At 44.8% G+C, this 15456-nt stretch overlaps 1 protein-coding gene across 7 annotated transcripts in view; it reads right to left on the bottom strand.

The window, feature by feature from the left end:
• ADAMTSL3 (ADAMTS like 3) overlaps positions 1 to 15456 on the bottom strand; it is a 245472-nt gene that overhangs the window by 136981 nt on the left and 93035 nt on the right. For all 7 annotated transcript variants that reach the window (XR_006415544.1, XM_044438722.1, XM_044438720.1 and 4 more), the window contains one exon: positions 6112 to 6348. Coding sequence is in view for 6 of the 7 variants with exons in the window: in XM_044438722.1 (XP_044294657.1) it covers positions 6112 to 6348 (237 nt within the window). In the remaining variant the exon portion in view is untranslated. The remainder of the gene's footprint in view (positions 1 to 6111; positions 6349 to 15456) is intronic.

The following is a 15456-nucleotide window of genomic DNA, read 5'->3' as shown; positions in this document are numbered from 1 at the left end:
TGTATAAACTAAATAAACATGGCTTACAAGAAAATGGATCCATGACCAACATACATGTCACAAAGCAGTCCTTCTCTCTGCCAGCTGGGAGAGGAAATGCATGCTGGGAACAGGACTTGCCTTACAAGTTAGGGGACATAAGCAGGGGCCCAAATGCTGCAGAGCAACAGGAAAATAACAGGATAACAACAGCTGCTTGCAGTGAATAAGGCAAAACAGTGATGTGCTGCATATCCTTGGAAGAGCCTTTTTCAGAATCTCATGTTGCAGTGCAAAATATCGCAACAACCTGCATGGATTTTCAAACACAGCCATTTTGCTTGAGAGTCCAAAATGAAGAATTGTGTTTGCATTTGACATTGACACCGCCCGCCCCCCAGACACCTTGGGGTTGGGGAAGCACAATACTCCCCCATTCTATATATGAGGCACCCATTTCTATATGTAAAGCCAGCAGAAGCAAAGTGGAGGCGTGTTGTCGTTTTAATTGAGAAGGTAAGAATGATAGTTCTATATAAGTAAATGAATGTAACCAAAGAAGAAAGAAGAGAGAGAGAGAGAAATGCAAAAAGGGCATCAAGGATATGCATGCTGAGAAACTGGCTAAGATATAGTTCTGATTAGTGACTGACTGCTCCTCCTCCTCCTCCTTCTCCTCATCATCATGTCTATACTACCCAAAAGCTGAAGATCTCTGCATGGTGAACAGTTCATAAAAAGCAATGAAATGTCTATTGCAATAAACATTCAATACAAAATGTAAAAAAAGAAAGTAAAAACCCATCAAACAATTAAATACATTCATTATGTTCAAAGAAATGAAAGCACTGCAGACAAAGGTCCCCAAATGCCATTACATGCTACCAAATACCTTGGCACATAGGGCACTATCAACCTGGCATCAGGAGAATAACCAAGTTGGCACCAGCCAGCCCCCAGCAGGGAGCTTGTTCCATAATCAGGGGCCACCGCTGTGAAGGCCAACTTCCTTGTTGGCACCACCCTCATCTCCCACACAGGTGGCTCTTAGAGGAAGCGCATTGCACCTGGGCAAATGGAAGGTGGAAGAGGCACGTCTGGCAGTCCCAAGCATATAAGCCTTCCAACCACTGTTCAGGTCCCTTTTCCCCTACTGACCTGCCCAATTCAGATCCAGATTGGACCACTCATGAACAAAGAGGATGCTTTAGCTATCTTTCTGTCAGAAGAGTTTTCCCAAACTTAGGCCTGTTTTAACATAGGAACTCCAAGTATTTTGTTTGGTAACAGGAACCAGGCGGTGGCAGACAAAGCCATGACTGAGTGGTCTGGCTGCTGTGAGCCTCCACTCTCTCAAGGGGCCACCAAAATAACTTTCCCAGAAACGTTCTCCTGCTCTATAACCCTCTTCAGGACTGTGCTCCCTCAGTAGCAAGATCAGAGTATCCACAGTCCTTTATTTCCTCCGATAAGGACCTTGTTTGCTTTGAATCCATGTGTGAAGTGAGATTCAAATGACTGAGTGAAAAGAGAAGTTCTGGTAGTGGGTGCCAAAAAATTATGCGCGGTGCCCAAAAAAAGACATTCTATTAGAACCAGCGTGGAAAGTGGGAGGGAGAACGAGTGATGCATGGCAAGCCTACCGAAGATCCTCAGTGTTATGAAAACAGATGGAAGTGAAATCATGCTTGCGTTAAAAGGCTTGATAGGTCACTGCATGGCTTGCCAACGATTCCGAGACAAGGAATGAGCAAAAACAGCAGCCGCTGGGGAAGAGGCATGCGAGTCCTTTTTCCTCTGCAGCAAAGAGTTTCTTGCTCCCAGGCATGGAGGCAAAGATATCCTCATCGCCAGTATGACATGTTTATTTAGATGAGTTAACTTGAAAACCTTAGCCAAGCTTACAGCGGCCAGAGCCAAGGAAATGTCAGGGACTCGGCAGAACTGAACTTGCAAGCCATTACTCCGACGGCTCTCCACTTTTACTCACTGGCTCTCCATGACAGCTGCTGGTGGGCATGTTTTTGTTTTGGTTTGTTCTTTGCTTTGCAGGAAAGATGATAATATTGATGGTTGAATGCCTCTTTCTCAACCGGGGAAAGTAAACCTGTCAAATTCTAGGAAAGCTTCCAAATGCTACTATTAAATTATTACTGGTAAGAGGGCTGACATTTCCAATAATTCAACATTCATTAGTTAGGTTCCATAAAGTCATGAGAGATGCTTTTTAAGTTGGTTCCATCAATGATGTAGTGATAAATTTTGAAATGACAGTGATCATAGCGGTCCCCGTCACCACACCCTCAAAGAGTCTAAAAATGCATGCAGCTGTGTGGAACTGTATCCACAAACCAGTGGTAAGCCAACGGAAGCAGGCCTTCTGGAAAGCTAATGGGTCAATTGACGTGCAGGATCCAGCCACACCAAAATGCTTTGCATTAGTTACTTCTCTACATGAAAGGTTTACTGTGCTGTCATTTTTCCTTATTCAAGGTGACTTCTGGAGTCCCCTGGTGATGCTGTGATCCTCCAGCTTCACTTATGTTTTTAAGAGCACTTTCCTGCTTGTTTTTTGGAGGAGGCAAAATACAGTACTATTTCTGAAAGCGAAAGAAGATGTGTTTTCCTGCTTGTGTATTTTGTTATTGAAGTGCCACTTAAAGGCTATGTAGCTGAAAAGCAAGAAAAGAATGGCACGTTGTATAGATTTTGCTATGAAAGCAAAAGTAGATCCAGTGAATTAACAAAAAAGACATAAAAAAAACCTCTACAGCATGGAAACATTTTCTAGCTGGGAACATCCAGTCCCCAGCCACTGTGAGGATCATAGCTGTGTTCATGGTGAACTGGGATGTCTCTGGCAGGAGTGGAAAAGGCCACGGTGTGCTTGCAACTGAAACACGCCAGAGCTGCGACTTGTGATCTAAGCCTCAAGTCATATCTGTGGCACAGACCACACTCTGGACAGCTCAGTCCCTGAGCAACAGAAGCCACAAGTGCCACTGGCCACTCTGGTGGAAGGCCAATCATCCACCTCAGCCCCTAACACACACCCTCCGGAAGGGGTGTCGCACAGCAACAACGGGCCATACTCTTTACCCAGAAAGTTCCCTCCTTGTACAATCATGCACAAACCGGCGAGATTGCTTGGCTTTACTAAAGAGGTTCTCTGTTCCTTCCACTCTGGGCAAGAAACCTCTCGCTAGCCACCGACTGTCTCTGGGAAGTTGCTACAAGAATCCCAGTGCTTACGCGCCACATACTGCATTCTGCCTTTTCCAGGGGAGTCAAGAGAGCAGAGACTGGATTTATGCACTGGTCCGTGCGACGGGGAATACTTTGCCCTCTTTTAGCTGGAAAAGAAGCTATAAATACAGTAGCAAACATGAAGAAACCAGCATTTGCCAACTGCCAGTTCAGACATTTTCCCCATTCTATAAATGAGAGAAGGGAAACAGAGGGAGGGAAAGGGGGCTCTCTTTTAGGTGCGATGCTTTGGCTTTTAAGAGAGGTGCCTGAACTACTACGTGCTGGAATGATTGGTAGGTAGAAGTGGAGGAGACATTAAAAGCACATAAAGCCTAACGCAATGCATAGTAAGGTTGTCGTAATCCTGTTGCGCGGCTTTTGCCAAATGTCTCACTTTTTCCCTGAGAACACACCTCCTCTGCTCATCAACCATGTCAAGTGTTTCTTGAGTTGTGCACGTTCGAGCATTTAATTCAGCAGTAGCTACTCTGCAGAGAGGAGACTAATGGCAAAAGCATACACATTCTGTGTAAAATCATTCCTGAATCAAAACCAAGTGGGAGAGGGGAAAGTCCCCGTGGTTAATGGGGCACTGTCGAGGCTGGCAAACTCTAGGTGTGAGTTTCTTCCCCCACCCTCCCAACCCCAGTTTTGCATCTATCTGCAGGACGAGTAGAGCACTTTGCATTCCAGGGCTGATTCATTGCTGACTTTGCACAAGCAACGCCAAGTCTGAATATCCTTGTAATCCAAGGATTCTATTTAGTTGAATTTAGCTAGTCTTTACGTATGGTCCTAAATATGGATAAAATAGCATTATCCAAAATCCTCAGATTTTCAGTTGTTGTAAGTTTTTTTAACCTGAGGACAACTCTATGAAGACCAGTAGGCCTGCTCTTAATATTGCCACAATTGGACATGATCTGACAGGTGCCCATCAGCAAAGAGCTGGGATCGTCATAACCAGCTGGATCCAACAGCAGAGTAGAGAGCCCAGACCTCAGCGGCCAAGCCTGCCCTGTCCTTCCCACGAGACCCAGAGGGCACAGCAGGGCAAAGCAGCAGGAGAGAACGCTCCAAGGGAGCAACTTGCCGCCATGAAATCACAGTTTGCAGTCCGGCAGAATCCCCCCAGCAGGGGCCACCCTTTCCACACAAGGCTCTGAAGGGGAGGCCTCTGGCCCAAGCCTTGTCCCAGGACCACTGCCTGAGCTGACAGGCTGACATGGCAGGGCCTGTCCCGGGACCGGATCCTGGCACTTGTGCTGCTGGTTGGCAGATAGGGCCCAGGCGGCTGCTCAGGGTGGGAACCCTGACAATCCGGAAAGTCCCGGCTTCACCCCCTGGCACCTTCCCATCAAATCTTGGCTGTCCGACATTGAGGCTCAAGTTTTAGTAAAGCTTCCATTGCTGTAATTCTAGGAACTGGCTTCCAGCCTTTGCAGTCATAATAGCAAGAAGCCGAGAATGAATGGCAACATAATTCTTCAAGCAGAATCAGCTGAAGGGTTTGAGAAAAGACCAAAACAGACCTGCATGCAGCATAAGCCGAAACAAGTTTATTGTTCCACCAAAGAAGCGAGACACGGAAACTCTTCAGGACAGAAAAAGGTTGTTCCCAGAAAACTCTCCTTTCTGCCGTGCTTGGTTAAAAACAGGAGGGCAGATTTTGGACACTGGATCCTGGGGAGAAACCTCACCCCCATAGGCACCCCAGGCCTCCCTCTCTGTGGCTGGCAACACACTTTAGGACAGTCCCTAGAGGGGTACTCCCTGTAGAAGCCTTTCCACAGAAAATGGCCTGAGGAGCTAGTCTAGGCAGCCAGTCGGGCACAGTGGCTAGAATGCCCACCGGGCTCCGGAATCTGGGTCTTGTCCCCCTCACGATATTGTGAAGCTCCCTGACTCGTTTTGGGCCTATCACAGACTCTCAGTTTAACCTACCTCACAGGGTTCTTATGAGGAGAGGAGGATTATATAAGCCACCTTGGATTCTTTGCAGGAAAAAGGCAAGGTGACTTTATTATATTATATTATATTATATTATATTATATTATATTATATTATATTATATTATATTATTCAGCTGTGGAAGATAGACCAAATCAAAGTTCTGCATCTCGTGCTTTGGCCCAGGTGGGATGTTTGGCAGAACTTTCAGACCCAAATCCAGATGGGAAGAATGGAATCCCTGGGACAAGTAAAGATGCCCTATTTTGTCCTGGCCCTGATTGGCTTTATGAAACCGCTGAACTGCACTGCTATGTTGCTAAATAGATCCTGAGAATTGACCCTGTTGGTGGCTTGCCATATATATAATATGCAGCTTGAGTAAAAAATGCAAATGTGACAATTTTCAGCACTTTTAAACTTGCTCTATCTGCAGCAATTTATACTGAATTAGTTGAAATATTGCATGATTATAGACCTGATGACGATGATAACAGGTGTCAGCATTCAAGCTGTTTGTTCTACAGGTGTCATTCTTATATGCAATCAAATTTCAAGAAATGCTATAATGGAAGGACATTCTTTTTTGTGACTTACCCACGCCATTTCTATGCCCCTTTTAATACTGTTTTCTACAAAGTTTCAAAGCAGTGAACTTACAGTATCATACCATCAAAACAACAATAACATTGCTAAGAAATTGATTGGATTCACATTTTAATGTGAGATTACCTAGTTTGCAACCCACAAAACCAAATGCAGGCAGGAACTCAGTTTGCAGTTGCACTTATGTATAGATTTCTGGACTTGTGATGTCTTAAGCAAAACAAAATGTGTTTGAAAAAATGCACACATTTGAAAATATATCTGGGGAAAGGCTACATTTTAAGTCACACACAGACCAGTGAGTCAGATCTACAAAAGCTGACATACCTGACATATCCCACTGATGCACATATCCAGGGATTTGGCATTGCACCGAGTACCATCCAGAACTTTGGGAGCAAGCTCCACGATCAAGGGTTTCCCCAGAGCTTGGCATTTCAGGGCACAAGGAGAGCTGGAATCATCATAGACAGGGATCCATTCATAAAAATGCCCTTGATACTTGACATCATTGTAGGCTGAGCATTGCTGTGCCCGAAAATCACCAGCATCTGAAGGACAGTCCTGAAACAAACAAGGAAAACAGCAACTTATTTCTCAATGAAACACCTCTTTCTTTAAGGCTCAGATTCATACCTACATAGCATCTTCAGCCATATTTAAACTCAACTGGACTTACTTCTGAGTTGACTACTTCCAAGATCAAACTGCTTACACATTTATCAAGAGACATGACAAGAGAAGGGCAATATAGCTTCGAGCAGTGTCGCCCCAGTTGGGAATTTGTAATGGTGCCTCCTCTTTTATGTTAGGTCCGAATTGTGAGCTGCTCAGAGGGCCTCTGGGTTGATGTAGCAGGCAATAAATCCATACATAGATAAATGTATGTTGGGGTTAGCACGGAATGATGGGTGAGTGTCCCCAGATGACCAGCCAGACAAGAAGTCAGGGACCTGGAGACACAGTCCTGTGAGGAGCACCTGAGGGAGCCGCGCTTGTTTTGTCAGGAAAAGAGAGGGTTGTGTGGCAGTTTGAGTTCCATCTTCAGATATATGAAATACTGGAGCAAATGCTGTTTTGTTTTGTTACTCCAGAGAGTAGGACCCCAACCAATTGGTTCAATTTGAAGGTACAGAGATGTTGACTAAACACAAAGAAGAACCTGAGACTCTGTGGGGCGTGCAGAGGCGAAACTCATCAGGCAGTTTGGGGAGACCAAAGTGAAGCTGCGGCCTCAGGCTCCAACTGCCGGGCTGGGCAGGGCTGGCCAGTCGCTGGGGGAGAGTGTGATGTGTCCTCTGCCTTAGCTGTGCTCTCAGCTGGTGTGCAGGATACTCCATTCAGGCTCAGCAGCCATGTGGAATGAGAGGGGCGCCATCTTCTCTGCTGCCACAGGCACCAAAGCAGATTAGGTAGCCCTGAGACTACTCGGCATGCAACTCCAAGGAAGTTTCTTGGCCCAGGAAGACCCACAGGCGAGTTCATTCAGGCTCACACAATCCAATCTTTGGGAACACGGTCCTGAAGAATCTCCACTCCTCAGATGGAAGGCTTTGAGAACTGGGCAAGAGCCCCACTTGGCTGGAGGGATGCCAGAGCTTTACCTCCTTACCTCCCTCCTTCGCAGCCATGCTTGCTGGACAGGCCCCAGAACCATCAGGTGTTGCCAGGGACAGAGACAGCCCTGAAAGCCTCTGGATCCAGCGGATCCCCAGCTGCCCTTCTCCCCTCGCTTTCTCTCTGACTCGGGAGGATTGCTGTCCACAGAGCTTCATGCAGCGGCTGAGCAGGACTGGGGAGAAAGGAGGCCAAGCTCTGTTTTCAGCCTCTGAGGAAGGGATTGGCAACATTCTGTGGCACTTCAGAATCTGGCTACAGGAATACTCTGCCCGTGCCTTTAAATCAGGTTACAGCCCCAATAAAAACAATTAAAGGTTTATTTATTTTATTTTATTTATTTTTCAATTTATACCCTGCCTTTTTCCTACAAAGGGCTCAAGGCAGCTTACATCATTCTCCTCCTCCATCTTATCCCCAGAACAACAACCCTGTGTGGTAGGTTGGGCTGAGAGTCTGTGCCTGGCCCAAAGTCGCCCAGCTGGCTCCATGGCTGAGCGAGGACTGGAGCCCAGGTCACCTGAGTCCCAGTCCCGTGCTCTTAACCGCTACACCACACTGGCTCTCCTAGGTTAGTCCTAGGTTGCAGGTGTTGGCTGAAATTGAATGCCACTGCATTATGGGTGATGGATGAAACCGGCAGTTTCGTATTCTCACTCATTCTGCCTTTCTCAAGTGCTTCCTATCCTGTTTCTGAGGAAATTTGCAAAGTTTGTTGATCTCTTTATAAAAGAAACAAACAAACCGCAAAAGTTGTGCCCATCCCATCCCATTGCAGCATTGTTTAAATATGAGGATGCAATTAATGCCTGAGGGCTTTAGATATGAAAAAAGCATGTTTATTTTTACATAAATAAAGGTATGTATTCAAAGAGAGAAAGAGATTACACACAGAGAGAAAATTTTTTGCTAAACAGAGGCCAAAACATATTGGCAAAAGCACAGCTGTCTTCCTGGCACAGAGGAACGTAAGATTTATGCGGAAATGGCCTAAATAAGGGGGGGTGTCTATGAATAGGACCCATAAGGATTATCTTAAACACTTCCATATTCTGCACATCATAGTCTTAGAATGTAACAGTATATATAGAAATGGAAATATAAAACACAGGGCTTAAAACGATTGAAAAATCTCATTGGGCACTATATAAGGAATAGCTTATATAGCTATTTCACTGAGATGCCCATAAAAACATCTTAAAGAATACATATATTTTTATTTTAAAAGCAAGCAGGTGAACAGCATTGGCTAATAACCCAGAAAATACTTTGGTTGGTAACCGCAAATTCATTTTATGATTGAAATATCATTATTATTATTCTGGGACCTACTTATTCTGCTTGACTCTATTGAACTTTACTATTATATACTTGCAAATGCAGATGAAATCAATTTTCATGGTAAACCTATTCTTGTTCTTTTAATTAAAATGATATCCATATTAAAGCTGGGCTTCATCCAAATTCTCCACTTGGATTTTCGAGGAGTAACATCTTACGGAATAAAACTGCCAGTACAGAGAATAAATTCAGCAAAACAATATGCCATTGCATCTCAAGTTGATCATGCTGAACAATTCTTAAAAAACACATGTGGAACTCTGCCTTCGCAAACAAAATGTTGATTCTTAAAAATAAATGCTCTTGTTAAAAATGTTGCTATGAGGAATTACAGAGTTTTCGGCTTTTTATAACCTAACGGCACCCTTGGAATTGCTCCTCTCCCAACCACAATCTATCTGGACACTATGTCCCACATCAGAGGCCTTCCTCCAAAGGCCATCCCTGAAGGTGGTTCAGCTAAGAGCAGTGATGACAAACCTTTTAGAATGCCCAAACTGTAACTCAAAACCCACATATTTATCGCAACCCACATATTTAACACTGCAATAAAACCTGAATACTGGGGCTTTAGTTTAGAAAAAACAACTCATACATTAATATCTTTTGTCTTAAAAGAAAAACACAATAACAGAGCTTTCAATGATACAAACACATATATATCCTTGGCAGTGCACTGACTGGCCATGCGAAAGCTCGGACGAGTCGCGGCTAATGAGTCGCGGCTCGTGGCGTCATCGCCTGGTGCTGCTACTCCTTTCCGAGCGTGCGCATGGCCCCTGTGTGCGCCATTATCCAATGCGCAGCTGCTGGGGCGATGCTGGGGCGATTTGGCTCGCGTGCCCGCTGTGGCACACATGCCAAAGGTTCGTCACCACTGGCTAAGAGCGTTCTCTGTGGTAGCCCCCTATCACCAAATGCTCTCCCCACTGAGGCCTGCCCAGTGACAACTGCGCTGTCTTTTTGCCTTCAAAGTGTCCCCCATGCCAAGACACGGAATATTTTTGAATAGCACATGAGATGTTTAACAAGCCTAGTTGAATTAACTTATTTTTGTTGTTTACATTGCTTAAAAATTCAGTTTTTAAATCTCTGCTGTGAAATTTTATGACCTTTAACTGTTTTAACAAATGACTGCATTTCACTGTACTTTATGAATTGTTGTACACTGCCCAGAAAGGTGTAGCTGTTGGGCACTTTAATAATAATAATAGTCTTTAACAGATAAACCAATTCAAACATTGGTCCCTCTTCTTGAGTTACATGTGCCTGCAATGTATTCTTTTAGGCAACTGGCAAAATCTATCTTATTTCTCAAGTTTTTAATGGCTCTTGATTGGTTTTCTGGCTTGTTCTCTTCCTCCCCTGCCCCAATGGCCTGCATTATTGCTTCTTGGTTCCATTTACATCATGGTTTACCTGCGGAATATGGTTGGTTTTAATATTATTGTTTTCTTGTTTGAATTCAAGCAAACAAGTTCTCTTTCAAGCAGAAAGTTCTCTAAGATTCCCCTCCTCCTGCTGCTGCCAAAAAAAAAAAAAAGAGCTGGGAGTGAAAGTGGAGTTTAAAAAAGAAAAACTCAGCTGATGAAACCTCCAAACTTCTAAAGATGTTGGGGGAACTTGAGGACTCATGTTCAAAGGTAAATAGCAGAGGGTTCCCTCCCACGCATACACTTTAAAATAGTTGTTTCTGCTGCAAAAGTACTTTGGCAATTCTCCAAGCTAAGACGACTTGTCCCACAAGGGAAAGAATTACACTAGAACATTTTTGTCTGCAAGTTAGTCCCATCCCAGTATTTTTTCAAAATGTGATCACTGCTCTGGGAGCAGGCACTAAAGAACCCAGTGCAGTAACCGCCATGTCAGTGATGCAATCAAGTGCCACACATAGATGCGCATGGTCTGACTTGTATGAGAAGCAGGAGATGTTCCGAAATGTCACATGTGCTCTGTCTTTTGAGTGCATAGTCCACAATGTGGCAGCAATTACGGCAGTTCAATTGTGCACAGCAGCAGAGGTCGAAAAATAAATCATGCACAATTTGCGACTTCAAACTCCATCTAAGTACAGTAATAAAAAGCTGCTCCCCCAACCAAATTCTTAACATGGAGGAGGAGAAGGACCAGGGTAGGAGGTTATGGTGGTATTTATTGGCGCTTGTTTTTGTTTTTTCCAGCATACGAATTCCATAAAGGAATTTCCAGTGTGAGGAGAGAGGAGGGAATGAAGGGGGAAAAGAGACATGAAAGGGGAAAAGAAGTCAAGGGGAAATATGCAAATCAGTTTTACAGTTTTAAAACTGCTCCTAGCTGTAGGTTGGGATACATGTCTGTGTAGCACATGGAAACCACAAACCCCAGAAAAACCGCCGTTAAAAGTGGTCTAGGAAACAACAGAAAAGTGAAGGTGAAACCTGGTGCCCACGGAGACCGAGGAACCTATAGTTTCCACTCCTGGAGTCCACCAGGCTCCCTGCTACTACTGCTTCTTATTTTATTTCTTAAGTTGTTTAAAAATCAAAGCAAAAGTTTTTTGTTTGTTTGGTTTGGGGTTTCGTTTTGTTTACTGGCATGCTGCAAATATGCTTCTCAAAGAGGTTCGCCTGGCGCCAACACGCCTTCCCTTTTGGCACCAGTCGAAAACCTTTTTATTCTCCCAATATTTTAATTGTTAAATTGTTTTAATTTATCGCTTTACACCAAATACTGGATGCTGTGATATTTTTTACCCTTACTTTTATTCTATTCTATTCTATCAGTGTGTTGTAAACCATCCCGAGACGTTTGTGAGGGGACGGTATATAAACGTTTTCAATAAAATAAAATAATTTTTGCCAGGGCTATGGAGGGAGCCTTTGTGTTTTGGAGCTGATAGTGCACATTTGCCATGTACGTAGTGTCTTCGGTGTGTTACTTTTCTTTCCGTTTTGTCGGTTTACCTCTAGAAAACAAGCCTTTCGTGACTGGACATGCAACTGTGGAAGGCCTTTCATAAGCGGGCAAGCCCTCGCCTTCTCGTCAGGCGTTTGGTGAAAGTGGCTGCAGCACACCTCCAAACTCCCAAAGGACCCCCCTGACACAGCAAGGCTGGGCACCCCGCTTTAAGCTGCTGCAGAATCCTGCATCGTTTCGAGTCGGGGTGCCTGACACAGACTGGCCAGATTCACTCATCCTGCATCAGACCCTAAGATCTTTTGCACAGTTCTCAAAACAATAGCAAAAGTATCTGAATGCAATTAGAAAACTGTGCGCTGAGAGAAAACATACTTAAAATATTGTTTAAATATTAATTGTCCACTTCTTTAAATCCCAAACTGATCTAGAAACAGATAGGGACATTGTAGGTGAAAACAAAGGAATAGGACGCAGACCAGCAACAGACTGACTTGCCCATTCCTCTTTTTAGCACTGTGAGAGGCCTACGGATGGGACACACCAGGCAGAGAGCAAACGACTCTCTACAAGAGTAAAATGGATGTTTTTCTCTCTGCCTGTGTCTCCACACCACAGCACCAAGATCATGAATCCTAGACACCAGGAACCTTCGCGTATATCACTCTAGGAGCATTTGGTTTTAAAGCACATTAATTCCAATGTCTTCTTGTGGTTGAAGCCTGCAGTGACCTCTTCAGCCACTAGGGGAGGCTTCCTTAACGGGCAGTTGATACTTTTGGAAGCCAGGGAAGATTAGGAAGCCAAAGGACAAGGTCATGCTCCTGTCCCAGTCCCCCTCCTGCTGGGTAGTCCCCAGGGAAATACAGCAGCCAGTGTCCTCCCACGGGGTTATGGTGGCACTAGGGCAGTGGCCGTGTCTTGGAGGGCCACTGGGCTTGGTTTCATTGAACACCGACAGCTTTGTACGTTTGCTTGAAGGCTTCACTGTATCCAACTAAAGACCATTCCAACCCATGCAGGGCTGGTTCCAAAAAAAGGAACACAACATGTACTCTTCTCCCACAGGGTTCTCATCTAGAAATCAGAATCCGAACCATTGCAAAGAAGAGCACAGATTCCATCAAGGGGAAGAGGGGAGCATTGCAAAGAATTCTTTAAATACTTAAAGCCTTAAATCTGTAGTCTGGTTTCTTATAAAAAATGTGCATGCGGAACAGTCACATTTTTCCTGTTTTTCTGTGCTTGGCTGTTGGGTCTGCTTTCTTCCCTTCGAAAGTGAGCACACCAGACTTTATGAATGCAATCTCAAAGCACTTACATTTTGCAAAATGCTGTTTAATTTTGTAGCCCTCTCTGGCAGTGGCAGCAAGGAGAAAATTAGCCTATATACAAAGGTTGCCCCCTCCATGGTGCTTCCAGAGTGCCCTCTGCTGGCCGCTGGAAAGGATGTAGCTCAGTGCTGGATCCCTGGTTCAGCCCCCAGCATCTCCATGAGGGCTGGGAAGGCCCTTGCCTGAAACCCTGGAGAGGGGCAGGCAACTGAGCTGAGGCAGGTCTAAGCTGGGGGACCAAGAACTGACCATGGATAATCAGTTTTCTGAGTTCTGACTCAGAGCATGTGGGCAATCTTTCCAAGCAAAGATGTGTGTCTCCATCTCTGGAGAATTGCGGCCAGTCAATAGAGAAACTGTCCGTGGCAAGATTGACCAATAGTCAGACTCAGCCTTTGACAGCGGTGCACATGTCTAGGGGACTTCTTGAAGCCTCCACTCAAGCCCCCAGGCTCCCTGTCTGTGCCAGTCTTAACTACTGATCCCATTGTCCTTTCTATGGTTTCTCACTCAGGAATCTTACCAGGGATAAGAATGCAAGAACCTTGCTGCTTTGGACCACTGCTTGTCTAATCTAGCATTTGGTTCTTCATCTGCTTCAAAACGACCAAGCAGGAAGTTCAGTGGCCAACCAGGTGCCCAGAGGAAACCCAGAAGCAGGTCAACGATGGAGCAGAATGCTCTTGCCCAAGCTGCCCAGCTGTGTATAAATAATAAATAAAACCACACATGCCGCTGGTCTGATGGGGCAACCGCTCAAGAAATTCCAGCTCCTTGGGGCATACTGCTGCCCCTTCTTCATGATAAAAGTGTTCCACTGGTGTCCTCCTCCTCCTGAATTATTGGACCAGGCCTCACTAGCATGGCTTATCTTCCAGCAATGTTTGTAGGTCTTGTGATGCCCCTGGACTTGGCGGTGAGTGGTTTCTTGTTCCACACTAGCTACCTTTTCTGGTAAGCTGCAGTGATATGAGACAACGGACCCTTAGGACTGAGAACCTGAGTCTTTCCTTTGCAGCTCTGAACTCCTTGGAGGCCATCTGCCCCACCATTCCAGGTGCTATGGCAATCAAGCCAAAGGGCCTAGTGGATGCCAAACTTCGGTTTCTTCTGCCCTGTGCATCTACCACCACCAAGAAATCCACAGAAATATCACAGCTTGGGATCCTAGGGCATTAAGGAATGTGTTGAGTGCATGTGATGGTTGGTGCGCTCCCATAATTTCTGCCCAGAAGCACAAGACAGATCAGCTTTATACATATTTCACCAACTGTGATGCCAGATGAAGTGAGACACAACAGATGAAGTCTTATTTGTGGAAGAAGGAGCAATTATGAGTTATATCCAATATCCAAGTTTTGTCATACGTTGGAGGTGACACACCAAAGGTTTATTCCACTGACTTGTGCCAGCAGTTTGCTCCACAATGTGGACCAAGCATTACAAAACTCATCTAAGGAAAGGTAAGGGAAAATCTTGTAGCAGTTCAAGGTCTTTTTACAAGTCGTGTGCTGTTTTGCTGGAGAACCCAGTTGGCACCAACCATCCGTATAAAAGTGGGTAAGAAGCAGGCTTGTCCGAGGAGAGATTAAAGTGAGTCAAGGCAAGTGGAGCCGAAGTGGAACCTCTCACTGAAGTCTACTCCAGTCACATTTTGGAACAGCAAACTGCTAGGAAATCCAGGGAGCACGGCTTTCATTTACAGTCAGGTTTGAATGTACCACGATTCCATGCAGGGGAGAAAAGCTACAGGACACAGACTCTCTGAAAAATCTTACTTTTTTAGAAATGCCTTTCCAGTCCTCATGTCTCTCTCTTTCTGCATCTCATCATCAGATATGAGAAGATAATGTAATAAAGACCACAGCAGCCATGCTTTGCTTTGCCAAGACATTTTGAAATGAAGCGCCATTACTTGGGGCAATCTTAGAATCCAGTAGAGTTGCTGCCTAAGGCCCAGTCTTCCAGGCCAAACTACACATCACACAGGAGATTCATGACTAGTTTTTGTAATGTTTTCTCTCTTTTTTTAATAGAATTACTTCACCTCAGTGGGCACACGTGACCTAGAGCAGAGTGTATCAACCCTTTTTTCCTGATGCTGTTTTCCCAGTCAAAATCTTCCCTTATACTTTGTCCACACTGGATGCCACCAGATAAGAAAAGAACAGCTTTGATTTGGAAATCAAGATAGGCAACAGAAAGAGTGATCATACAACTCCCCCAGTGCCACACATCTGATCAAAGAGGTGTCAGTTTATACCAATGTAAACTGATTGCAGAATGAAGAATTCAGTTTCCCATCACAGAATCTGAGTTGCACTCAGACAGACTTTTTTGAAAGTACAGAATATGCAAAGTCCTACATGCATGTACAGATTCTTGTGTATATGTGTATATACCACACGAAGACCCTGAGGGACAGCGTTTATGAGAAACGGAGAGTGAAGAGGGGATGTTTTTACACCCAGCCTGTTTTCAATCA

This window comes from Varanus komodoensis, unplaced genomic scaffold (assembly GCF_004798865.1).
Source record: "Varanus komodoensis strain SLA01 unplaced genomic scaffold, ASM479886v1 scaffold33, whole genome shotgun sequence".
Classification (NCBI taxonomy): domain Eukaryota; kingdom Metazoa; phylum Chordata; class Lepidosauria; order Squamata; family Varanidae; genus Varanus; species Varanus komodoensis.
The sequence above is the reverse complement of the archived record's forward strand: the minus strand, read 5'-3'. Positions and strand labels throughout refer to the sequence as shown.